This window comes from Salarias fasciatus, chromosome 12, assembly GCF_902148845.1.
Source record: "Salarias fasciatus chromosome 12, fSalaFa1.1, whole genome shotgun sequence".
Taxonomy (NCBI): Eukaryota; Metazoa; Chordata; class Actinopteri; order Blenniiformes; family Blenniidae; genus Salarias; species Salarias fasciatus.
This window is the reverse complement of record NC_043756.1, coordinates 10,915,642-10,941,730: the sequence shown is the minus strand read 5'-3', so window position 1 is coordinate 10,941,730 and position 26,089 is coordinate 10,915,642. Positions and strand designations below refer to the sequence as shown.

Sequence of the window (26,089 nt, the reverse complement as noted above, 5' to 3'; positions counted from 1 at the left end):
GCCGCCGCTAAGCAGCTCAGATACTTCCTCTCAGAACTGAACCGTCCGCCAGTAACAACTTTCCCCGTTCTGTCCGAGACGCTCAGCGTTTAAATCTTCTTTCCACCGTCTCAGAAGCTGAGATCGCGTCCCGTCGACTGATGTTTCAGCACGAAGGAATCGTTCAAAGCCAGCCAGTTCGTCGGTGACTGACAGCTAAGCTAACAGCTGACTACCCATGGCGTGTATCAGCAGGCTGCTTTTACTAAGTGTCCCTGAAGGCAGCAGGAGCGGCACGGAGCAGGTTGTTCACTGAGGCAGAGGGTTTCCAGGTGTTCCACAGGTAATGAAGGCGGTTTAGGAGGAGATGGACACTGTCAGGTTAGTGCAGGCGCGCGGGAAAGTGTTTTAAGTCGAGGGGGCTGACAACTAAATGAATGAAGTTATTGCATTTTTTTCCCTGCTGTGCATCACCACTCAGGCTACTAGCTGGAAGCCATATGACACACACAAGTTAACATTAAGAAGTTCTAACAAATTCACATTTTATTAATTTTTTTCTCCATAAGGAGGTCGTCAGCAATTCGCCATATGACAAGAACAGACGAGAACAAAAACACTTTCACAGCAGCAAATCGCTGCTATTTTAAAGCGCTGTCCATGGTGCTGAAGATGCAAAAAAACAGTCAGGCGTTGTCTTCTGAGGAGACGGGTTGTGCTAAACTGCGAGCTGACGTGACTTCAGTTTCAGCTGCCACAATGTTGTTGTTTTTACCTTTGTCATCCTCGGGAACATTCGATTTAGATTTTTTTTTTTTTGGAAGTATTGCCTGTGAAAAAAAATCAGATATTCTCTTCTGCTTGCTGTCTGCCATCATTATTTGATTGCGAAGAAGCTGCTTCTGGGTGAGGGAGGAGTCTCCTCAACAAACAATTGAAAACTTTAAACTGATGGTAATCAACGCAGCAGAGTCAACAAACAACTGCCAAGCCGCCAGATATATTAGACTGAATTGTTAATGTTCATAAAGTTGAGAAGAATTTGAATTTGATGGTTATAAAGTTATTTGCATCATTTACATTTACATCATTTCATTTTTAATCTTAAATCACGTGACATGTTATCTCAGTTGTGAGTTTTTGAGTTTACAATAATTTTACAATAAAAAGTTGTTTTATGAGGAACCTTATTGTCTTCAACTTATTTTTATTTTCACAAAATGATATCTGAAAAATCTGTCTCATAATCAGAGTTGTCCTATATTCGGGCCAATATTTTCTTAATCCTCCAAGTATCTATTGTTTTTGCGCTGCAGTTAGATGTTCGTGACATGATTTCTTTGTTTTAAACATTTGTCCTATTTTAAGTAAGTCTCTGAAGTTTGAACAATATATTAAAAATAACAGTTTTTGGAGAGGCCAAATTTCAACCAATGTGGCAGCATTTCTGGTCAAAGATGAGAAATGTAAAGTTCACTGCACAGATTATGATCATAACTCATCCTGTTTTTGCTTGACATTATTGGCATAGCATTGTAGAGTCCTTTCCTAGGTTAAGCAGATATAGGGTTTGAAATGATCAAGCCATGGGGCGCTTTTCCTCTCGTCCCGGCTTGGCCCTCCTCCGCATGGTTCGGCCCTGGTGCTTTAGTGTTTCCGTTACATTTCAATACTGCATACCAGGGACTTTCATGATCTCTGCTGGTCCCTGTCAGCATAGACATCATATACATAGACAACTCACTGAGGGGCCCCAAGGCACGCCCGCCATCTTACCGAGGTGGAGGAGCAGCAGCAGTGCATGTCCATCTACAGAGGTAAGAGGCTTTCTTTAACCTCAAAGTAGAATTATTCACTGAATTTTCCGCAGATTTCCAAATGATTTGATTTGTTAAAAACGTCACAAGTGCGGCTATCACACAAGATGTTCGGATGTTTTACAAACAAAATCCATCACAATATAACTGGAAAAGATGCCGGATTTTTTTTGTTCCTCTTATGGATGTTCTCATTAAACCAGAGTCACCTTTCACAGGCAAAGGGAATATAAAGAATAACATGGAGAGAGCTGGTTGTTAAATAGTGAAATAAACCAAGATGGGACTGCCTCCAGTTTCTTCACAGAAAATGCAGCTCACTTTACATTATTCAACACGTGACTGCACCATTGCGAGAAAAAAAAAACCCATCAATAAACGAGTATTTTATATTAATAGTAGTTTGTAGATATGCAGAAGCTTTTAATGAGACAGATGTCGTGTCTGAGGCTTTCCTGTTTATGGTATTTATCACGTTGAAACTCAGTATGAATCAAAAGCAAATATATTAATATGGAAATAGCAATATTGTGATGATTAAAAGAAAATAATAGCAATAATAATCATAATAGTGATTACAGAATTAAAAAAATAGCAATATTAATTAATCGTGATAATAATAGAGATAACAATGCAATATAAAAATAATGATAATCAGAATCATACAATCTTAATATCAATAACAATCAAGTACAATATAAATCCTTAAACTAATTCTTTCAATAAAAAAACTCAATCAGCCTGAACAGTTTATGAGTTCATTTCATTCTGTTTATGTCTGTCTGTCCTCCATGTCTGATGTTCATCATCAACTGGAATAGAATTTAAAAAGTGATCAATTTATAATCACAATTATGGTGAAACATATCATTCCTCAATGTGCTGTGGAAGCGAGGTCAACCCCTGCAAGATGGCCGCCACATAGGCACGTCGGCTCCAATTCACAGCAGCATCAATGAGGAGATTATGGACATGCTGTCTGGGACTGAGCTGAGCATGGACATGGTTTGACGGAACAATGAGGAGCGGAAACACCACCTCTGGATCGAAAGCAAACCTGACGTCCAGATACACCTGAATAAAAGAGATACAATGAGAAGAAAAAAGGCTGTCAGAATCCACAGACATTACAGTAATGATTCCTAACAGTCATTACTCTAAATGAAAAGCCATTTCATTGCATTATCTATTTACATTATATTATATATCTATTCATTTTCTCCACCCGTTCATCCAATTTTGGGGCTGGAGCCAATCATAGTTGACAGTGAGATAAGGAAAATGTACAACAAACCAAAGATGGTGAGATTCAAACAAATATCAATGTTTCAAAACAGGAACGTATTCATTATATGTCTCACTACATACCTTGAGGTAATGTTCAACTGAGATGATTTGACAGTTACGGAGAGTGTAGACAGCATGAAGAGGAATCTTCACTTCACAGGGAACCATCACCTCTGATCTTGGTGTGATTGGGTCTCCAACCATTTTGAGTATGACTTGGTCACTGGTCTTGGTGTAGTGTTTGACGCTGTACACAATCTTCTGGTGCAAACTGAATTTGGGCTTCACAGATTTCGAAGAAGAGTTGCGGATTCTGGCAGAGGCAGACAATGTGTCACCTATTGGAGACAAAACATGATGCCCAGATGTGCAAATCAGTTGCTGCATATTTTGAATAATTACAAATACCTTGAAGGCCTGTACAGACTCTGCAATTTTAACCATCTTCTAAGTTCATAACTTGGCACATTGTATGATTTGGATCTAAAAATCTTTCCCACAACGTCAAGTTTGCTCTGTGCAGACCATGGCACAGACTGCAAGATGAAGTCGAAAGGTGATCGCAGGTGGATGACATCAACATGAAGAAGCATGAAACGTCAACTTAGTGCCAACATCAACTCGCAACACATAAACGGATTGCTGGTTTACTCCCGCTGGGACAAAGCCTAATAAAACACAGCCCAGTGGGCAGTACACAACTGGACAGAGCCCGTTGAGACGCTCCCTGCCAAGAAACGTCTACCCCAGAGGCAAAAGAGCAAGCTAATAACTTCAGCACGAGTCCGATCAGCTGGACACCAAAACAGTTTTTTTTTTTTTTTTTTGCTTTTACACACTGGAGCATTTACAATTGTGACATTTGTGTTTGAAGGAAAATCACGTTCACAAAATCACAGTAATTTTCCAACAACACACTACACGTAAACATAAAAAAACAATGCCATGGACCGCAGCAGCAGTCCCACGATCAACACTGATTGATTTTGTAAACACGAGCTGAAAGCAACAAGTGTTAAAATAATACACACAAAAGACACCAAGCTTAAAAATTTACAGCAACTCCAGATAACCAACATTCGCCAGAACAACTACAAGTTTAAGTCAGGTTTTCAGCATCTGTCAGTCAGCAGTTAACAGGGAAACCAGTTAATATGAAACACCACCAGTTTAGAGCCAAGACATGCATTATGGCCACTATTGTCTCATGATCGTTTTCTTTCATCTGGGACTGCTGATAATTGCACAGTCTGTACAGGCCAGTAAAGGCAGGTTCTTCTCTTGTTTATTTTAGTGAATCACACACTGTACCTGGGAAGCAAACTCCTCGGTTAAGTGAAGCAGTCATGTGGAGCTGTCCGCTGGAGAAAATCCCCACCTCTTTATCCACTGAACCAGATAATGGATGCTGTAAACATATTCAAAACAGACATTTCCCCCAGTCAACTTACAACCTCCAATCATCAAAAATCATATACTAGAAGAAATAGTGTTTTGTTCCGGGTGAGCTTTGACTTAAGATATATTGTGAAAGTGAAAACCATAAGAGTGACCTTATGGTGACCTAACCTTGACTTTGGTATATTTACATACATTTTACTGCTGTGATGCTGGAATGTCTTTCCTGAATTCATCATTTTGATTAGCCAATATTTTAAACTGTTTACACTGTAGCTGTTTTCACATTCTCAACACCATTTTGAAGTATTCACCATGGCTTGATGAATTGGTGGAAACCACTTTGAAAGAAAATTGATCTCTGTTTTCACACACGAAGGACACCGCCAACTTCTGGAAATTTTTGCTTCAACCATGTACACAATTTTTCCATGTTCCGCATGGAAGGACGATGGCATTCCCCTGCAACATAGAACCAGAACAGAGAAGCAAAATAAAAAGTTACATTACAGGGTGAGTGATGTGTTTCAAGACTAAAATATTCCAATTACTAACAGAAGGCAGTGTAAGGCAAGGTGACTTTATTTGCATAGCACATTTCAGAAACAATGCAATTCAAAGTGTTTCACAAGAACAAAAATGTACAACAGGCAATGAAAGATAAAATAAAAATTTCAAAAGGATTAAAAGAACAACAGCAAGCATTAAAGTACAACACTTTAAGATACAATAAATAAAAACTGAAAGCAACGTCTGCATGCTTGGTTTACACAACCTAAAATTACACAGGATGTCAGATTTGTTATTTTGGGATTCAACCTTTCAGTATTTTGAAGACCAACAGTATTTTTTAAAAACCCATTCTTTCTATAACAGGAACCAGTGGTGCAAAAATCTGATAACCAGACTGATGTGATCCACTTCTTGGTGTTTGTCAGGATGGGAGCAGCAGCGTCGTGAAGTCAACTGAATTAATTTCTCTAAATCCTGCTGAGATGTCAGTCTTCTAACCCTCATTTCATTTTTCATGAGCTGTCTTTTTGGTTGTTTTGATGTTGCTGGTCAGATTCAGGTCAGAGTTTATGATTACATGCAGATTTCTGGTTCTGTCACTGTTTTTTAACCTGTGACACTGAAGAAGAGCACCAGCCAGGAATCTCCCCTCTTTAGATCCAAAAAACTTTTGGAATATCCAAAGGTTGACTTGCTCAGTGTTCCCACTCAGTGTTTTTATTGGACCACAGACACCTGATCAGAGAGGCCGAAATCTGTGTGTCATCTGTGTTGTGATGATTCCACACTTTGTTGTTGAATCAAATCTGAGCCAATGGGATTATCAGATGTGGGTACAAAATAAAGATGTCATGCTTTCTTTATTGTCAGACAACATAGTTGGAAAAAAATTATCTTGAAGAAAGATAAGCTTGTATCAGATTTATCCTCACATCTCTGCCTTGATAAATGACCATTATCTTCTATCTCATAATTTAGAGTAGTTGTGTCAAAAACGCCAGCAGGTGTCACAAGAGCAGAACTTCTTCATATCATCAGGAGTATCAGTGGAGTTTCTGCAGTTGGTGAAAACACTCTTTTTTTTTTACTATGCATGTGGATGGTTCAAACATATAAAGCATTAAGGTTGATGTCAACTTTCACAGTTATGCTAAGTTATGAGTTTAAGGTTGATTTCACTCTCAGATGAAGCCTGACTGTTTTGATCTGTAAAATAGAATGTATTAAACCAAATCTAGAAGCAGAAATAAAGGTAAGAGCTTCTCACTTACCCCGGAGGAATTTTGAGTGAGAACTTGAAATTATGAGGCCCTTGGCGAAGCACAGTGCCTGAAAACAAATGAAAATAACTAAAAGTTTAACTGACATTACATATGAGTGCATTCAACAGAACTTGTTGTTGGACACTATAAATCAAAGTGTGTGTGTGTGTGTGTGTGTGTGTGTGTGTGTGTGTGTGTGTGTGTGTGTGTGTGTGTGTGTGTGTGTGTTGTCTCTTGTTTGTGTTTCATCATTTCAGTGCTAACAATAAGAAGAAACCTTTGACCTTCATACATTGCCAGGAACCATAAAGCTCTCAATACACACAACAGGATTGGGGCCACTGGAAAATTACAACAACACAAAAAAAAATTCAGCTCTAACTTTTTCTCAGAATTCTGGTGAGAGATAAAATCTCATATCTGCTTTCAGTCGCCAAGTGAAGAATTCAAATTCAGGGACGTTCCAGAACTGTAGTGCATGACTCATCAAATGAATACACCGAGAAGAGATTCGAAATCCACATTTTTACTGATGATGAATGAAAGTTAAGTCAGACCGTTTTCTCCAAAATAAATCCTAAGCCCCATCAGGCAACTCAAATAACACTTTCAGTATGTTTCAATTCTAAAGAAGAAAAAGTTTAAGTACATCCCAGCAAACCAATTCAGTCTGGTGCACCATTCAAAAATGCAATACAAATATTGCTAGAAAAAAATTCTGAAATAAAATAAGGCTGAGTCTCAAATAGCCACTGAAGCAAACTAAATTCAAAATGAATACTAAAGCTAACTCAACACAGCAATTCAAAATGAATACTACAAGTATAACATGTCTCTAAATAAGACAACAATTCCATTCACATTGAATTGCCACTCAAGTGTGCTGTAATTAATCTCACATTAATTTTTTTAGTGCACTAATTTGCAGTGTAATTAATTAATCTGATTAATGCACTAAAGTGACAGCCCTAGTTTAAACACGTGTTTTGTGCTGCTGTTCTTTCACTGTCTCTATAAACTGGTTTAAGATGTCCACTGCATCATGCGTCTGCTTGCGGTGCTTTGCATATGTGTACAAGTACTTCTTAAAACTTCTGTTTGGAAAAAAACAAACAAACAAACAAACAAAACAGAAAAAATCACTTCAACATGTGTACATGGAAAAACAAACCAACAAAAAATGATTTATCTTTATTTTATTTCCTCTGTGCGGATAGACCAAGATGTCACCGTGTTCATGGATCATGGAACACTGGTGACTGACATGGTGTCTGCAAAAACATTCAACTCAGAATCCCTTCAAGTTCTTTTGTTTCTTTGCACATAAATGTCAGCAGTGCATGATTCGGAGGACCTGATCAAACTTGGCTTCAGATGATACACATAAAATATTCTGAATGTTGTATTATATCTCTTTATATTGATGTTCCGTATCAGTTGCCAGCAGAAATAGGTCACTTACAGCTACCTGTAAAAATGTCAGAACTTAATTTTTTCCCCCAGTGGCCCGAATCCTCTCCATTCTCCAAATTTTTATTTATTCATACCAGCACACTTTGATGCTCACATTGTGAAGCACTGTGTGATTTTTATCTCAGAAAATTACGATATAAATCAAATGTATTTTATTAAATGTATTTACTTGTTGCACGGCTGCTTATGCAGTCACTAACAGGAGCACAAAAGCAGAATGAAAGTACAATTTGAAATTATTCTATTTCTCACAAGAGTTCCAGAGACATAATGAGTTGAAGGTTAAGCTGTGTAGCTGTTGAAGCACTGGAACTGTGTGAAGAGTGGTGCAGAATTACTGTAAACCCTCAAACAAGTGCAGTGTGAAAATTTATTTCCAGGAAAGAACTTTAAGACTGACGTAAATATGCAAAAAGCATACATTCAAACTACTGTGACTTCCTAAAACAACAGTACATATGTCTGAAGTGTCTTCAAAGTATGGGGTAAATCACAGTTAACATTTGCAACTTGAGGACTTACCTCCAGTATCTTTTGCAACCAAGTACTCTTTGATTTTTAAATACCTCACGTGCCCCTTGTAGTACGTTGTACTATTTCCAGATTTTTTTGTCCACTTCACCATTGCGTCCCCTTTAGCCTTCACTGAAATGCTCTTCACTGTGGTCTCACTGTTCAGATAGAAAGAAAGAGTGCCTCGAATAGTATCTCCTGCAGAATAAGTGCACTCTTGGTTGAGCGCTTCCAAAGTCAACTTTAGATTCTTAAAGGGAGCCATGTTGTCTTTAAGTCTTTGTTCACCCCACAGCAGGAAAAAGAAGTCAAGTTGCCTCTTTACAGAAAGGGATATGCTGATTGACAAGCCTCCAGGAAATACTTCATCATATTGTCCCTCAGCAGCACACAGGAAGTCTCTGCACTGAGTCCAAGTGAGAAAATGTTGTAGGCATTGAAAGCGACGAAAGCTGAAAGAGGTGTGGTGAGGATCATGAATCATAAATTTCCTTTATGAGATGGGAGGTTGTCATTTGATTGTAAAGACAGGTGCAGTTAAGAACAGAAGGAGCTATGATTCAGCAGTGAACCTCGAACTGAGGTCAGGGTCATTGTATTATGCATTTAGAATCAACATGACATGGGTGATAGTGTTTAAATCATTTCACATGGATAGCAAGCCTTTCTTTTTTAATCACAGCAGACATTTCCACCTGGTACAGAAAGTTCCCATAAGCCTCTTCACTGTTCTCCACTGTCGACTCTACAAGCAAAATAAATTAGGATCTGGATAAAATACATTCCTCTTCACTTTTGGACTGAATTGTTCAAAAAACACTCTGCAATTTTAAAAGCACTTCTTAAAAGTATGAGAAACACCGACACCCATCACTCATAAGTTTGCACTCTGTTATTATGTCACTGCAGCGATCCCTTGTAAACCATATTGAACGTCAAGTGTGTTTTTCTGTGATGAGTGAGGTGATTGCTGTTGGGTCGAGACTTTTCTTCAATCTGGTTGTCTTTGTTTTTAATGCTCTGTGTCGTCTGCCTGACGGCAGCAGGTCAAGTCGAGTGTCCAGGGAGTGAGTTGTTCTTAATGATGTTGTTTGCATTTTTGAGGCCAATTTAAATTCCCCAGTTGAAACCTTATATTCGCAAAAAGCTCAGTTCTTCAAACTTGGGACATTCAAGGTTTACATGTTCTGTAGACTTAAGCTGACTGACTTTCTAACTGTGTACACAAAGATCACAACCCAACAACAATAACCTGGCTGTGTGCGATATTACTGATACAGAATCCAACTTGTTCCTCTCCTTACCTATAGAGCTTGCGGCGCACAAAACAAGCCCCAAACTATGCGAAGCGGCTCCTCTGCGCCAAAGCAGGTACCTATACAAATGTTGCGAGGGGAAAAAATGCGTGTGACCTTGCAGTCCTCACCGCCAACAAAATAGCTGCCATACAGGACAGAGGGAATGAGCTCTTCGCTTATTATTAATAGTGGAGATGAATGTAAACACAGGAATGAAGGGAAACCGTACAAAAGTCACGTTTGACTACGCGAGATTTAAAAGAGTGAGGGGGGGTGGGGTTGAAATTCAGCCTGAGAGCTTGGTTTGGAGAGGCCTTTTATCCGATCATATGAAGGATGCGAGTGGAACCACAATTTTAACACAAATACTTTTATTGGCAATATGAAAACAATCTAAACATATGAATGTGTGGCAGTGCATTTAATTTAGTTTGAATGTAATACAATTTTTGTTTGGGCACTTCAATTGCAGGGGGGAGCACATAATCGAAGATGTTTTTATTCCAATCTAAACAACTATCCATTCTTGAACTTTAAAACAATAATGTCAGACATTTTGTGGTTTAAAAAAGCACCTTGTATTTTGTCACAGACTGCTGCTAATAACTTCAATGTCTACTGCTTCACTCAATACAGTAAGAAAAAAAAAGCCAATATTATGAAACACCTGACAATTGCACCCTGGAGTTACTGTGGCTGCTGTCTCCAGTCACCAACTTGTTAAACAAACTGTCTTTTAAAACAAGAATGTGTGTGAAATGTGGAAAGTACATTATAATAAATAATTATAATTCTGTAATGCCAGCGATTTAGGACCATTTCAATGTTGTGAATGATTGCTTTTCCTTAGAAACGAACACAGAAGCGCTGACTTTGAGTGTTTACAAATGTTTGACAAGACCTGTGATCTGAAAAGAGCCGGATTGTGACTTTGGAACTTGAACGCCTCACAGCTGAGCGTCTTTCACTCGTGTGATCTATGAACAAGATGAAGATAAAACAACAAGCAGAACAGCAAACAGCCAAGCTCAACACAGAAATTAAACATACCAAAAAAATGTCTCCCTCGTTCTCTCCAAGCCGCCGCTAAGCAGCTCAGATACTTCCTCTCAGAACTGAACCGTCCGCCAGTAACAACTTTCCCCGTTCTGTCCGAGACGCTCAGCGTTTAAATCTTCTTTCCACCGTCTCAGAAGCTGAGATCGCGTCCCGTCGACTGATGTTTCAGCACGAAGGAATCGTTCAAAGCCAGCCAGTTCGTCGGTGACTGACAGCTAAGCTAACAGCTGACTATCCATGGCGTGTATCAGCAGGCTGCTTTTACTAAGTGTCCCTGAAGGCAGCAGGAGCGGCACGGAGCAGGTTGTTCACTGAGGGAGAGGGTTTCCAGGTGTTCCACAGGTAATGAAGGCGGTTTAGGAGGAGATGGACACTGTCAGGTTAGTGCAGGCGCGCGGGAAAGTGTTTTAAGTCGAGGGGGCTGACAACTAAATGAATGAAGTTATTGCATTTTTTTCCCTGCTGTGCATCACCACTCAGGCTACTAGCTGGAAGCCATATGACACACACAAGTTAACATTAAGAAGTTCTAACAAATTCACATTTTATTAATTTTTTTCTCCATAAGGAGGTCGTCAGCAATTCGCCATATGACAAGAACAGACGAGAACAAAAACACTTTCACAGCAGCAAATCGCTGCTATTTTAAAGCGCTGTCCATGGTGCTGAAGATGCAAAAAAACAGTCAGGCGTTGTCTTCTGAGGAGACGGGTTGTGCTAAACTGCGAGCTGACGTGACTTCAGTTTCAGCTGCCACAATGTTGTTGTTTTTACCTTTGTCATCCTCGGGAACATTCGATTTAGATTTTTTTTTTTTGGAAGTATTGCCTGTGAAAAAAAATCAGATATTCTCTTCTGCTTGCTGTCTGCCATCATTATTTGATTGCGAAGAAGCTGCTTCTGGGTGAGGGAGGAGTCTCCTCAACAAACAATTGAAAACTTTAAACTGATGGTAATCAACGCAGCAGAGTCAACAAACAACTGCCAAGCCGCCAGATATATTAGACTGAATTGTTAATGTTCATAAAGTTGAGAAGAATTTGAATTTGATGGTTATAAAGTTATTTGCATCATTTACATTTACATCATTTCATTTTTAATCTTAAATCACGTGACATGTTATCTCAGTTGTGAGTTTTTGAGTTTACAATAATTTTACAATAAAAAGTTGTTTTATGAGGAACCTTATTGTCTTCAACTTATTTTTATTTTCACAAAATGATATCTGAAAAATCTGTCTCATAATCAGAGTTGTCCTATATTCGGGCCAATATTTTCTTAATCCTCCAAGTATCTATTGTTTTTGCGCTGCAGTTAGATGTTCGTGACATGATTTCTTTGTTTTAAACATTTGTCCTATTTTAAGTAAGTCTCTGAAGTTTGAACAATATATTAAAAATAACAGTTTTTGGAGAGGCCAAATTTCAACCAATGTGGCAGCATTTCTGGTCAAAGATGAGAAATGTAAAGTTCACTGCACAGATTATGATCATAACTCATCCTGTTTTTGCTTGACATTATTGGCATAGCATTGTAGAGTCCTTTCCTAGGTTAAGCAGATATAGGGTTTGAAATGATCAAGCCATGGGGCGCTTTTCCTCTCGTCCCGGCTTGGCCCTCCTCCGCATGGTTCGGCCCTGGTGCTTTAGTGTTTCCGTTACATTTCAATACTGCATACCAGGGACTTTCATGATCTCTGCTGGTCCCTGTCAGCATAGACATCATATACATAGACAACTCACTGAGGGGCCCCAAGGCACGCCCGCCATCTTACCGAGGTGGAGGAGCAGCAGCAGTGCATGTCCATCTACAGAGGTAAGAGGCTTTCTTTAACCTCAAAGTAGAATTATTCACTGAATTTTCCGCAGATTTCCAAATGATTTGATTTGTTAAAAACGTCACAAGTGCGGCTATCACACAAGATGTTCGGATGTTTTACAAACAAAATCCATCACAATATAACTGGAAAAGATGCCGGATTTTTTTTGTTCCTCTTATGGATGTTCTCATTAAACCAGAGTCACCTTTCACAGGCAAAGGGAATATAAAGAATAACATGGAGAGAGCTGGTTGTTAAATAGTGAAATAAACCAAGATGGGACTGCCTCCAGTTTCTTCACAGAAAATGCAGCTCACTTTACATTATTCAACACGTGACTGCACCATTGCGAGAAAAAAAAAACCCATCAATAAACGAGTATTTTATATTAATAGTAGTTTGTAGATATGCAGAAGCTTTTAATGAGACAGATGTCGTGTCTGAGGCTTTCCTGTTTATGGTATTTATCACGTTGAAACTCAGTATGAATCAAAAGCAAATATATTAATATGGAAATAGCAATATTGTGATGATTAAAAGAAAATAATAGCAATAATAATCATAATAGTGATTACAGAATTAAAAAAAATAGCAATATTAATTAATCGTGATAATAATAGAGATAACAATGCAATATAAAAATAATGATAATCAGAATCATACAATCTTAATATCAATAACAATCAAGTACAATATAAATCCTTAAACTAATTCTTTCAATAAAAAAACTCAATCAGCCTGAACAGTTTATGAGTTCATTTCATTCTGTTTATGTCTGTCTGTCCTCCATGTCTGATGTTCATCATCAACTGGAATAGAATTTAAAAAGTGATCAATTTATAATCACAATTATGGTGAAACATATCATTCCTCAATGTGCTGTGGAAGCGAGGTCAACCCCTGCAAGATGGCCGCCACATAGGCACGTGGGCTCCAATTCACAGCAGCATCAATGAGGAGATTATGGACATGCTGTCTGGGACTGAGCTGAGCATGGACATGGTTTGACGGAACAATGAGGAGCGGAAACACCACCTCTGGATCGAAAGCAAACCTGACGTCCAGATACACCTGAATAAAAGAGATACAATGAGAAGAAAAAAGGCTGTCAGAATCCACAGACATTACAGTAATGATTCCTAACAGTCATTACTCTAAATGAAAAGCCATTTCATTGCATTATCTATTTACATTATATTATATATCTATTCATTTTCTCCACCCGTTCATCCAATTTTGGGGCTGGAGCCAATCATAGTTGACAGTGAGATAAGGAAAATGTACAACAAACCAAAGATGGTGAGATTCAAACAAATATCAATGTTTCAAAACAGGAACGTATTCATTATATGTCTCACTACATACCTTGAGGTAATGTTCAACTGAGATGATTTGACAGTTACGGAGAGTGTAGACAGCATGAAGAGGAATCTTCACTTCACAGGGAACCATCACCTCTGATCTTGGTGTGATTGGGTCTCCAACCATTTTGAGTATGACTTGGTCACTGGTCTTGGTGTAGTGTTTGACGCTGTACACAATCTTCTGGTGCAAACTGAATTTGGGCTTCACAGATTTCGAAGAAGAGTTGCGGATTCTGGCAGAGGCAGACAATGTGTCACCTATTGGAGACAAAACATGATGCCCAGATGTGCAAATCAGTTGCTGCATATTTTGAATAATTACAAATACCTTGAAGGCCTGTACAGACTCTGCAATTTTAACCATCTTCTAAGTTCATAACTTGGCACATTGTATAATTTGGATCTAAAAATCTTTCCCACAACGTCAAGTTTGCTCTGTGCAGACCATGGCACAGACTGCAAGATGAAGTCGAAAGGTGATCGCAGGTGGATGACATCAACATGAAGAAGCATGAAACGTCAACTTAGTGCCAACATCAACTCGCAACACATAAACGGATTGCTGGTTTACTCCCGCTGGGACAAAGCCTAATAAAACACAGCCCAGTGGGCAGTACACAACTGGACAGAGCCCGTTGAGACGCTCCCTGCCAAGAAACGTCTACCCCAGAGGCAAAAGAGCAAGCTAATAACTTCAGCACGAGTCCGATCAGCTGGACACCAAAACAGTTTTTTTTTTTTTTTTTTGCTTTTACACACTGGAGCATTTACAATTGTGACATTTGTGTTTGAAGGAAAATCACGTTCACAAAATCACAGTAATTTTCCAACAACACACTACACGTAAACATAAAAAAACAATGCCATGGACCGCAGCAGCAGTCCCACGATCAACACTGATTGATTTTGTAAACACGAGCTGAAAGCAACAAGTGTTAAAATAATACACACAAAAGACACCAAGCTTAAAAATTTACAGCAACTCCAGATAACCAACATTCGCCAGAACAACTACAAGTTTAAGTCAGGTTTTCAGCATCTGTCAGTCAGCAGTTAACAGGGAAACCAGTTAATATGAAACACCACCAGTTTAGAGCCAAGACATGCATTATGGCCACTATTGTCTCATGATCGTTTTCTTTCATCTGGGACTGCTGATAATTGCACAGTCTGTACAGGCCAGTAAAGGCAGGTTCTTCTCTTGTTTATTTTAGTGAATCACACACTGTACCTGGGAAGCAAACTCCTCGGTTAAGTGAAGCAGTCATGTGGAGCTGTCCGCTGGAGAAAATCCCCACCTCTTTATCCACTGAACCAGATAATGGATGCTGTAAACATATTCAAAACAGACATTTCCCCCAGTCAACTTACAACCTCCAATCATCAAAAATCATATACTAGAAGAAATAGTGTTTTGTTCCGGGTGAGCTTTGACTTAAGATATATTGTGAAAGTGAAAACCATAAGAGTGACCTTATGGTGACCTAACCTTGACTTTGGTATATTTACATACATTTTACTGCTGTGATGCTGGAATGTCTTTCCTGAATTCATCATTTTGATTAGCCAATATTTTAAACTGTTTACACTGTAGCTGTTTTCACATTCTCAACACCATTTTGAAGTATTCACCATGGCTTGATGAATTGGTGGAAACCACTTTGAAAGAAAATTGATCTCTGTTTTCACACACGAAGGACACCGCCAACTTCTGGAAATTTTTGCTTCAACCATGTACACAATTTTTCCATGTTCCGCATGGAAGGACGATGGCATTCCCCTGCAACATAGAACCAGAACAGAGAAGCAAAATAAAAAGTTACATTACAGGGTGAGTGATGTGTTTCAAGACTAAAATATTCCAATTACTAACAGAAGGCAGTGTAAGGCAAGGTGACTTTATTTGCATAGCACATTTCAGAAACAATGCAATTCAAAGTGTTTCACAAGAACAAAAATGTACAACAGGCAATGAAAGATAAAATAAAAATTTCAAAAGGATTAAAAGAACAACAGCAAGCATTAAAGTACAACACTTTAAGATACAATAAATAAAAACTGAAAGCAACGTCTGCATGCTTGGTTTACACAACCTAAAATTACACAGGATGTCAGATTTGTTATTTTGGGATTCAACCTTTCAGTATTTTGAAGACCAACAGTATTTTTTAAAAACCCATTCTTTCTATAACAGGAACCAGTGGTGCAAAAATCTGATAACCAGACTGATGTGATCCACTTCTTGGTGTTTGTCAGGATGGGAGCAGCAGCGTCGTGAAGTCAACTGAATTAATTTCTCTAAATCCTGCTGAGATGTCAGTCTTCTAACCCTCATTTCATTTTTCATGAGCTGTCTTTTTGGTTGTTTTGATGTTGCTGGTCAGATTCAGGTCAGAGTTTATGATCACATGCAGATTTCTGGTTCTGTCACTGTTTTTTAACCTGTGACACTGAAGAAGAGCACCAGCCAGGAATCTCCCCTCTTTAGATCCAAAAAACTTTTGGAATATCCAAAGGTTGACTTGCTCAGTGTTCCCACTCAGTGTTTTTATTGGACCACAGACACCTGATCAGAGAGGCCGAAATCTGTGTGTCATCTGTGTTGTGATGATTCCACACTTTGTTGTTGAATCAAATCTGAGCCAATGGGATTATCAGATGTGGGTACAAAATAAAGATGTCATGCTTTCTTTATTGTCAGACAACATAGTTGGAAAAAAATTATCTTGAAGAAAGATAAGCTTGTATCAGATTTATCCTCACATCTCTGCCTTGATAAATGACCATTATCTTCTATCTCATAATTTAGAGTAGTTGTGTCAAAAACGCCAGCAGGTGTCACAAGAGCAGAACTTCTTCATATCATCAGGAGTATCAGTGGAGTTTCTGCAGTTGGTGAAAACACTCTTTTTTTTTTACTATGCATGTGGATGGTTCAAACATATAAAGCATTAAGGTTGATGTCAACTTTCACAGTTATGCTAAGTTATGAGTTTAAGGTTGATTTCACTCTCAGATGAAGCCTGACTGTTTTGATCTGTAAAATAGAATGTATTAAACCAAATCTAGAAGCAGAAATAAAGGTAAGAGCTTCTCACTTACCCCGGAGGAATTTTGAGTGAGAACTTGAAATTATGAGGCCCTTGGCGAAGCACAGTGCCTGAAAACAAATGAAAATAACTAAAAGTTTAACTGACATTACATATGAGTGCATTCAACAGAACTTGTTGTTGGACACTATAAATCAAAGTGTGTGTGTGTGTGTGTGTGTGTGTGTGTGTGTGTGTGTGTGTGTGTGTGTGTGTGTGTGTGTGTGTGTGTGTGTGTGTGTGTTGTCTCTTGTTTGTGTTTCATCATTTCAGTGCTAACAATAAGAAGAAACCTTTGACCTTCATACATTGCCAGGAACCATAAAGCTCTCAATACACACAACAGGATTGGGGCCACTGGAAAATTACAACAACACAAAAAAAAATTCAGCTCTAACTTTTTCTCAGAATTCTGGTGAGAGATAAAATCTCATATCTGCTTTCAGTCGCCAAGTGAAGAATTCAAATTCAGGGACGTTCCAGAACTGTAGTGCATGACTCATCAAATGAATACACCGAGAAGAGATTCGAAATCCACATTTTTACTGATGATGAATGAAAGTTAAGTCAGACCGTTTTCTCCAAAATAAATCCTAAGCCCCATCAGGCAACTCAAATAACACTTTCAGTATGTTTCAATTCTAAAGAAGAAAAAGTTTAAGTACATCCCAGCAAACCAATTCAGTCTGGTGCACCATTCAAAAATGCAATACAAATATTGCTAGAAAAAAATTCTGAAATAAAATAAGGCTGAGTCTCAAATAGCCACTGAAGCAAACTAAATTCAAAATGAATACTAAAGCTAACTCAATACAGCAATTCAAAATGAATACTACAAGTATAACATGTCTCTAAATAAGACAACAATTCCATTCACATTGAATTGCCACTCAAGTGTGCTGTAATTAATCTCACATTAATTTTTTTAGTGCACTAATTTGCAGTGTAATTAATTAATCTGATTAATGCACTAAAGTGACAGCCCTAGTTTAAACACGTGTTTTGTGCTGCTGTTCTTTCACTGTCTCTATAAACTGGTTTAAGATGTCCCCTGCATCATGCGTCTGCTTGCGGTGCTTTGCATATGTGTACAAGTACTTCTTAAAACTTCTGTTTGGAAAAAAACAAACAAACAAACAAACAAAACAGAAAAAATCACTTCAACATGTGTACATGGAAAAACAAACCAACAAAAAATGATTTATCTTTATTTTATTTCCTCTGTGCGGATAGACCAAGATGTCACCGTGTTCATGGATCATGGAACACTGGTGACTGACATGGTGTCTGCAAAAACATTCAACTCAGAATCCCTTCAAGTTCTTTTGTTTCTTTGCACATAAATGTCAGCAGTGCATGATTCGGAGGACCTGATCAAACTTGGCTTCAGATGATACACATAAAATATTCTGAATGTTGTATTATATCTCTTTATATTGATGTTCCGTATCAGTTGCCAGCAGAAATAGGTCACTTACAGCTACCTGTAAAAATGTCAGAACTTAATTTTTTCCCCCAGTGGCCCGAATCCTCTCCATTCTCCAAATTTTTATTTATTCATACCAGCACACTTTGATGCTCACATTGTGAAGCACTGTGTGATTTTTATCTCAGAAAATTACGATATAAATCAAATGTATTTTATTAAATGTATTTACTTGTTGCACGGCTGCTTATGCAGTCACTAACAGGAGCACAAAAGCAGAATGAAAGTACAATTTGAAATTATTCTATTTCTCACAAGAGTTCCAGAGACATAATGAGTTGAAGGTTAAGCTGTGTAGCTGTTGAAGCACTGGAACTGTGTGAAGAGTGGTGCAGAATTACTGTAAACCCTCAAACAAGTGCAGTGTGAAAATTTATTTCCAGGAAAGAACTTTAAGACTGACGTAAATATGCAAAAAGCATACATTCAAACTACTGTGACTTCCTAAAACAACAGTACATATGTCTGAAGTGTCTTCAAAGTATGGGGTAAATCACAGTTAACATTTGCAACTTGAGGACTTACCTCCAGTATCTTTTGCAACCAAGTACTCTTTGATTTTTAAATACCTCACGTGCCCCTTGTAGTACGTTGTACTATTTCCAGATTTTTTTGTCCACTTCACCATTGCGTCCCCTTTAGCCTTCACTGAAATGCTCTTCACTGTGGTCTCACTGTTCAGATAGAAAGAAAGAGTGCCTCGAATAGTATCTCCTGCAGAATAAGTGCACTCTTGGTTGAGCGCTTCCAAAGTCAACTTTAGATTCTTAAAGGGAGCCATGTTGTCTTTAAGCCTTTGTTCACCCCACAGCAGAAGCGAGAAGTCAAGTTGGCTCTTTATAGAACAGGATATGCTGATTGACAAGCCTCCAGGAAATACTTCATCATATTGTTTCAGACGTCCCTCAGCAGCACACAGGAAGTCACTGCACTGACTTCAACAGAGAAAATGTTGTAGGCTTTGAAAGCATCGAAAGCTGAAAGAAGTGTGGTGAGGATCATGCAAATGATCATAAATTTTCTTTATCAGATAGACGGTTCCTCTTCACTGTTCTCCACTGTCGACTCTACAAGCAAAACAAATTAGGATCTTGATAAAACACATTCCTGTTCACTTTTGGACTGAATTGTTCTAAAAACACTCTGCTATTTTAAAAGCACTTCTTAAAAGCATTGAGAAACACCGACACCCATCCCTCATAAGTTTGCACTCTGTCATTATGTCACTGCAGCGATCCCTTGTAAACCATATTGAACATCAAATGTGTTTTTGTGTGATGAGTGAGGTGATTGCTGTTGGGTAGAGACTTCTCTTCAATCTGGTTGTCTTTGTTTTTAATGCTTTGTGTTGTCTGTCTGACGGTCCAGGGAGTGAGTTGTCCTTTATGATGTTGTTTGCATTTTTTAAGGCTAGTTTCAATTCCCTATAAGTGAAACCATATATTCATTAAAAACTCAGTTCCTCAAACTTGGGACATTCAAGGTTCCCATGTTCTGTGGACTTAAGCTGACTGACTTTCTAACTGTGGACACAAAGATCACAACCCAACAACAATAACCTGGCTGTGTGTGATGTTACTGATACAGAATCCAACTGGTTCCTCTCTTGAGCTGTAAAGCCCAGTCAACCATTCAGCCACGGACAATGACATTAACATACGTAGCTATATGTGTGTAAAACTTGTTAAAAACATGAAAGAAAGAGATAATGGGGTTAATTTTGAAGAGAAGAAGTTTTGTTTTCACAAAATTATTTCTTGAAAGATTACAGAGATGAGGGAAGACTAGTTTTCTCAGGCTACTCATTCCAAAACAATTAACCTCACAGAAATTATACTGATGACAGTAAAAAGAAATGCAGACTTCCGCATATTGTGAACAGTGGTGAATAAAAAGTGTACTTTATTGTATTTTAACACTGACTTCATGCTTGAGCTGAGAACAGTCAACAATGTATGGCTATTCCACAATGGTCACATTTTTTAAAACATATTTTTAAGAGCTCACTGAAAAAGTTTATTGGGAAATTTACAGAAGTTAAATGTGTGGTGTTGTGATTCTTCATGTCAAGATTTATCATCCCACAATCTCACAATGAAAAGGTCATCTTACCATTCTTACATACATTTTTAATCCAGATCAGCAATACATTTAAACCAAATAGTTCATCAGACACCGTGCATCAGACTGTATTTTGAATCCAGTACTTCCACTCATGGACGCCATTCTCTGCGATGTATGTTGTATAAAACAAATAGAACAAGTCTCTAAAAACTAGAAACCCACCAGGTCGTTCACAGCAAATAAGCTGCTTTGACAAAATGTCAACAAGGTGAATTGATGAAAGTCAGGATACTGAAATGATAATCATTTGTATGCAGTGTGAAGCTGTCAATACTTTTTTTCCCCACTTTGATTCTATGTCACAGATTAAAAAAAACATTCAATGGAAAAAAACAACCCAAAACAAAACTGTAAATTGTTTTCAAGTTCCTCATGAAGTGGGTTTCCCGTACATTTTATTATTTTTTTTTGCATACAAAGCACTTTGTGGTAAAGGAAGAGTGCTTCATTTTAGAGGAAGTAATCACTTCCTCCTATTTGGATACTTCATGGCTGAATTAGATTCAACAGTGCTTCGATGTCTGCTCCCTTTGTTTGTGAACATAATAGAGCTGCTCACAAGGCGGCCTGTAGATAATCACAAATCAAAAGACAAGAACTCTGAGCTGAAAGGGTCCACTTTGATCATACTGTACATCTCTCTCTCAAGCCCTCCAGCTGTTCTCAGTCCTCATGTTCCTTCTCAGCCCTCACTGCAGATGAGCTCTCTCAGCACTCACTAACGTGTTATTCCAATGTTCCCTCTGATCCGACGATTACTAGTATTGCCAATACCACATGCCTTCATGTTTTCTATAAAGTAATAAACAGTAATAAACACACTGGCTCAGGATATTGGGACAAATTCAACTTTTTCAAGATTACAGGATGTCTTTTTTTTTTGTGTGTGGACAGATATTAACATTCAAACCACTGATCCAACTCATACTGATATTTTGGTATCAAGCCACATTAACAGTAGAGTCCAAGACAATGAACACACAGATTTTCACAATATGTTCAGCAATTTCAGTCAAGCTTTAAACAAAAACAGATTACAAGTTTTAAAAGAAGAAATCATTTTATGGCTTGCCTGTTGCATTTTTGATGACAAGTAGTGTTTGACATTGGAGTATTTTTTGTCGACCTCCTTCACTTTGACACTTCCAATCAAAAATAAAAGATTACGTTCCTCAAACAGAATCTTCTGGGAGAATCTGACTTCCTCATGGAGCACTTCTAAAGTCAGTTTCAAGCCCTTTATTCAGACAATCCAGATAGTTTTAACTAATCAATCAAAAAGATTATTCATATATTATCAAACCCCATTGGGAAATTTTTTGTACACATTTTTTCTACCCTAATGTGGTCGAAGGATCCACTGTTGTGACCTGTAAACTGTGGGAGTCGAAACTGCAAACTTTGCTTCTCTCAACCCCAAACCACCACTGCCCCAGTTTCTATACCTGCGGGGGGGTTTTTCCACACAGGCTCAACCTACACACAAAACATCTGAAAATAACAGCAGCTGTTGCTTCATTCCAAGTAGTGATGATGAGCCCCGGGCGCAGAGCAGTTGAGTAGAACGCTCCCCTGTTGATCTTGTTGATCCTGTCACTAATCCTGCTCCCGGATTTTTACAAGTCAAGCATGGAGATTTACCTCGGCAAATAGAGACTGTGTCTGTCCATAGTGCTCAAAGCATTAAAAAAAAGTCAATGGGTAAAAAGCTTAACAAGACAGAATAACTTTTCTAGTAGGAAATACATAAAATGTGGTCTACTAAACATTAGAGCAATTTCCACCAAATCTCTGTTAGTTAATGACCTTATCGGTGACAATAACATTGATCTCCTTGCTCTAACAGAAACTTGGCTTCAGCAAGATGACTTCGTGAGGCTCAATGAATGTACCCCTCCAACCTATGTTAATTTCCAAACAGCTAGATCAACAGGTCGAGGTGGAGATGTGGCAGTGATATCGCACTCCAGTCTTCTTCTTAAACCCAAAACTAATGTTAAATTCAACTCTTTTAAAAGCTTAATACTAACGCTTACTTGTCTAAATTGGAAGAATCAAAAAGCTGTGCTATTAATTATTGTGTATCGACCTCCTGGTCCTTACTCTGACTTTTTAACTGAGTTCTCAGAGTTTTTAAGCAATATAGTATTGGCTCATAACAAGATTCTTATAATAGGTGACTTTAACATGATTCTGGTGACAGTTTGAGTAATGCGTTTATTGCAGTATTAGATAGTATCGGTTTAACTCAAAATGTTGATGAATCCACTCATAGTCACAAGCACACACTGGGTCTGGTCTTAACATATGGGATAGAGGTCAGTGACCTAAATGTTCTCCCTCAGAACCCCATACTCTCAGACCGTTTTTTGATTACTTTTCACGTTTTGATTGAAGACTACTTTGCTCAAAAAGATAAAATTCAGCTGATACGGACATTATCTGAAAAATCTGTGGCTCGGTACAAAGAATTGATCCAGCCTGCATTTGCTGCATTATCTTGTGAACTCACAAAAATGAGCTTACTGACTAGTGGTGATAACAGTGATCAGTTTGTTGACAGTGCTATGCACTCACTAAAATCTGCCCTTGACATAGTGACTCCGTTGAAGCAGAAAACTAATCGACCCAGGTGCGTTGCTCCATGGTTTAATTCTGAAACCCGTGTTCTCAAACAAAAAACTCGGCAATTAGAAAGACTGGCATAAATCTAAATCGGAAGAATCTCTGAAGGCTTGGAAATGTAGCTTGTTAAGCTATAAACAAACTCTTTTCAAAGCCAAGACATTATATTACTCTTGTTTAATAGAAATAAACAAAAAAAACCCTCGGTTTCTGTTCAACACTGTAGCCAGACTGACAAACAGTCATACTGCAGTGGAACCAGTAATCCCAGAATCTTTAAGCTGCCATGACTTTCTTAAAGCAACACTAAGGAACTTTCAGTTTTCGTTGATTTTGGCGGCGCCAGTGGACAAAAGCGGTTGTGTTTTGCTTGAAGGAATACTATAGTTCCCATGAGGCCTAGCGCGTGGCGTCGTAAAATGCTGCTCCTGATGGCATGCTGTTGGACTGAACTCGCCTTCATTTGTTTCCAGTGGCTGTGTGAAGGACGGATAGCGACGAGGTAATGGATCTAATGGTGGCTAAACAATGTTATATCATGATGTGACGCATGCCGTAAAGCAATCCGCACATTTGGAGTTTTTTAGTGTGCAGGGTTCCTACCACCCTCCTCACAGTTGCTTAGTCCAAGTGAAAGCAATACTGACGCCCTCAGCCCGTGACAGAGGGGTCATTCAACCAGTTGTAAGTCGATGTATCATCACAAAAGATATTAAAATGTTTTATTAAGGTTGAAAAGTTCCTTAGTGTCGGTTTAAATTCTTTAATGATAAAATCATAACCATCAGAGGTAAAATCAGTGAAGAGCTTTCCTCAGATCAAGCTCAGGGAATCCAGCCACTGCCTCCACCTGAAATACTAGATAGTTTCTCATCAGTAGATGGGGCTGACATTACTTCGATTGTAATGTTTTCTAAAACTTCGACCTGTCTCCTAGATCCAATTCCAACTAATCTTTTCAAAGATATTCTTCCAGTTATTTTAAATACGATCATAATGATAATAAATACGCCTCTAGAAAATGGCTATGTGCCACAGTCATTTAAATTTGCAGTAATCAAACCACTGCTGAAAAAACCTAATCTTGATCCTGATATTCTAGCCAACTACAGACCGATATCAAATCTGCCTTTTATTTCAAAAGTTCTGGAAAAAGTCGTGGTTAAACAGCTTCGCCGCCACCTACAGGACAATATTTTATTTGAGAAATTTCAGTCAGGATATAGAGCTTATCACAGCACTGAGACTGCATTAGTTAAAGTCACTAATGACTTGCTATTGGCGGCTGACGCAGGTCTAGTCTCAATCCTGGTTCTCTTAGACCTCAGTGCAGCTTTTGATACAATCGACCACAATATTCTCCTGCAGAGGTGAGAATGTGAGGGCATCAGAGGAAAAGCCCTCTGCTGGTTCAAATCCTATTTATCTAATAGGTACCAATTTCTTCACGTTAACCAACAGTCCTCACCGTGCTCGCAGGTCAGTTATGGAGTTCCTCAAGGGTCCGTGCTCGGGCCAATTTTATTTCTGTTGTATATGCTTCCTTTAGGGAACATAATTAGAAGTCACGATATCAATTTTCATTGCGATGCAGATGACACACAAATGTATTTATCTATGAAACCTGATCAAACTAATCAAATAGACAGACTCAGTGACTGTATCAGAGAAATTAAAACCTGGATGACTACCAACTATCTCCGTCTTAATCCTGGCAAAACAGAGGTCTATTATACTAGGCCCCCATAAACTGAGAGAGTGCCTATCTGAACAGATTATCACCTTAGATGACGTCAGTGTATCCTCCTCTATACTGTCAGGAACCTCGGGGTCTTATTTGACCAGGATATCTCCTTTAAAGTACATATCAACCTGGCTTGTAAAACAGCATATTTCCACTTGCGCAACATAGCTAAAATAAGAAACATTCTACCTAAAAGCGATGCAGAAAAACTCATCCATGCATTTGTTTCTACAAGACTGGACTACTGCAACTCCCTTCTTGCAGCCTGCCCAAAAAGTGCATTAAAAAACTTTCAGTTGGTTCAAAATGTGGCCGCCAGATTATTAACTGGAACTAGAAGAGGCAAACACATTACTCCTGTTCTAAAATCTCTTCACTGGCTTCCTTTCGAGTTTAGAGTTAGATTTAAAATCCTTCTCCTCACTTACAAAATCCTAAATGGGATGGCTCCGACCTATCTCCAAGATGCTTTAACGCCTTATCAACCAATCAGAGCACTTCGCTCACAAAATGCAGGGTTACTGGTGACTCCTAGGGTTTCTAAATGGACATTAGGTGGAAGAGCCTTTAGCTATCAGGCACCGTTTTTATGGAACCAGCTTCCAAGTGGTGTCAAAAAGGCAGACACAGTCTCCACATTTAAGGCTCAAGATGTTTCTCTTCGATGCAGCCTAAGATCAGGTCAGCTAGGGACTCTAAACCATCATTATTAAAAGCTGCCCTAGGAGCTAGAATGCTGTGGGAAGTACGGTGCACTGAGCCCTAACCTTCTGGTTCTTTCCACTACCTTCTAATGTCTGAATGTTATTTGGTTCAGTCTGTGTTTTCACTTTAGTCCATTCATTGCTTTTCACCTGTTGCCCCCCCCTTCCAGGGGGAGTCTTCTTGAGTTTCAGCTGCTGACTCCATTATTACGAGGGCCTACGAACAAGCTCTGGATGGACCAGGAGGACACTCCTGTCGGTGCTGTGCCCGTGGACTGGCTTCGGTTCTACTTCTGGGATCCGTGGTTCTTGTGCTGGACTGTACTCAACATAGTCCTAAGCTTTACTTCTTATTGTCTCATGCTAGCTGTTGCCAAAGCTGTCCGTCCCTGGGAGTGGGATCCCTCCATACTGTGGTTCTCCCCAAGATTTCTTCTTTTCCCACTGGATTTTTGGAGTTTTTTCTTGCCGGATGTGAGGGTCTAAGGCGGTGGTTGCTTCGGTTTGTCTCGTTACAGTGAATTTGACATATTAA

General features: G+C 38.7%; 2 protein-coding genes across 2 annotated transcripts; both read right to left on the bottom strand.

Annotated features, from left to right (window-relative positions):
* Positions 1-2,429: 2,429 nt before the first annotated feature.
* LOC115397823 (arrestin domain-containing protein 3-like) lies at positions 2,430-8,513 on the bottom strand. Its single transcript, XM_030104300.1, has 6 exons — positions 8,252-8,513; positions 6,266-6,323; positions 4,796-4,943; positions 4,395-4,491; positions 3,165-3,421; positions 2,430-2,870 (listed from the first exon to the last, which is right to left on the bottom strand). The coding sequence occupies exons 1-6, from the start codon at positions 8,505-8,507 to the stop codon at positions 2,664-2,666; spliced, it is 1,023 nt and encodes a 340-aa protein (XP_029960160.1). The 5' UTR covers positions 8,508-8,513; the 3' UTR covers positions 2,430-2,663.
* Positions 8,514-12,705: 4,192 nt separating this feature from the next.
* On the bottom strand, positions 12,706-19,156 carry LOC115397822 (arrestin domain-containing protein 3-like). Its single transcript, XM_030104299.1, has 6 exons — positions 18,883-19,156; positions 16,885-16,942; positions 15,415-15,562; positions 15,014-15,110; positions 13,784-14,040; positions 12,706-13,489 (listed from the first exon to the last, which is right to left on the bottom strand). The coding sequence occupies exons 1-6, from the start codon at positions 19,136-19,138 to the stop codon at positions 13,283-13,285; spliced, it is 1,023 nt and encodes a 340-aa protein (XP_029960159.1). The 5' UTR covers positions 19,139-19,156; the 3' UTR covers positions 12,706-13,282.
* Between the last annotated feature and the right edge of the window lie 6,933 nt (positions 19,157-26,089).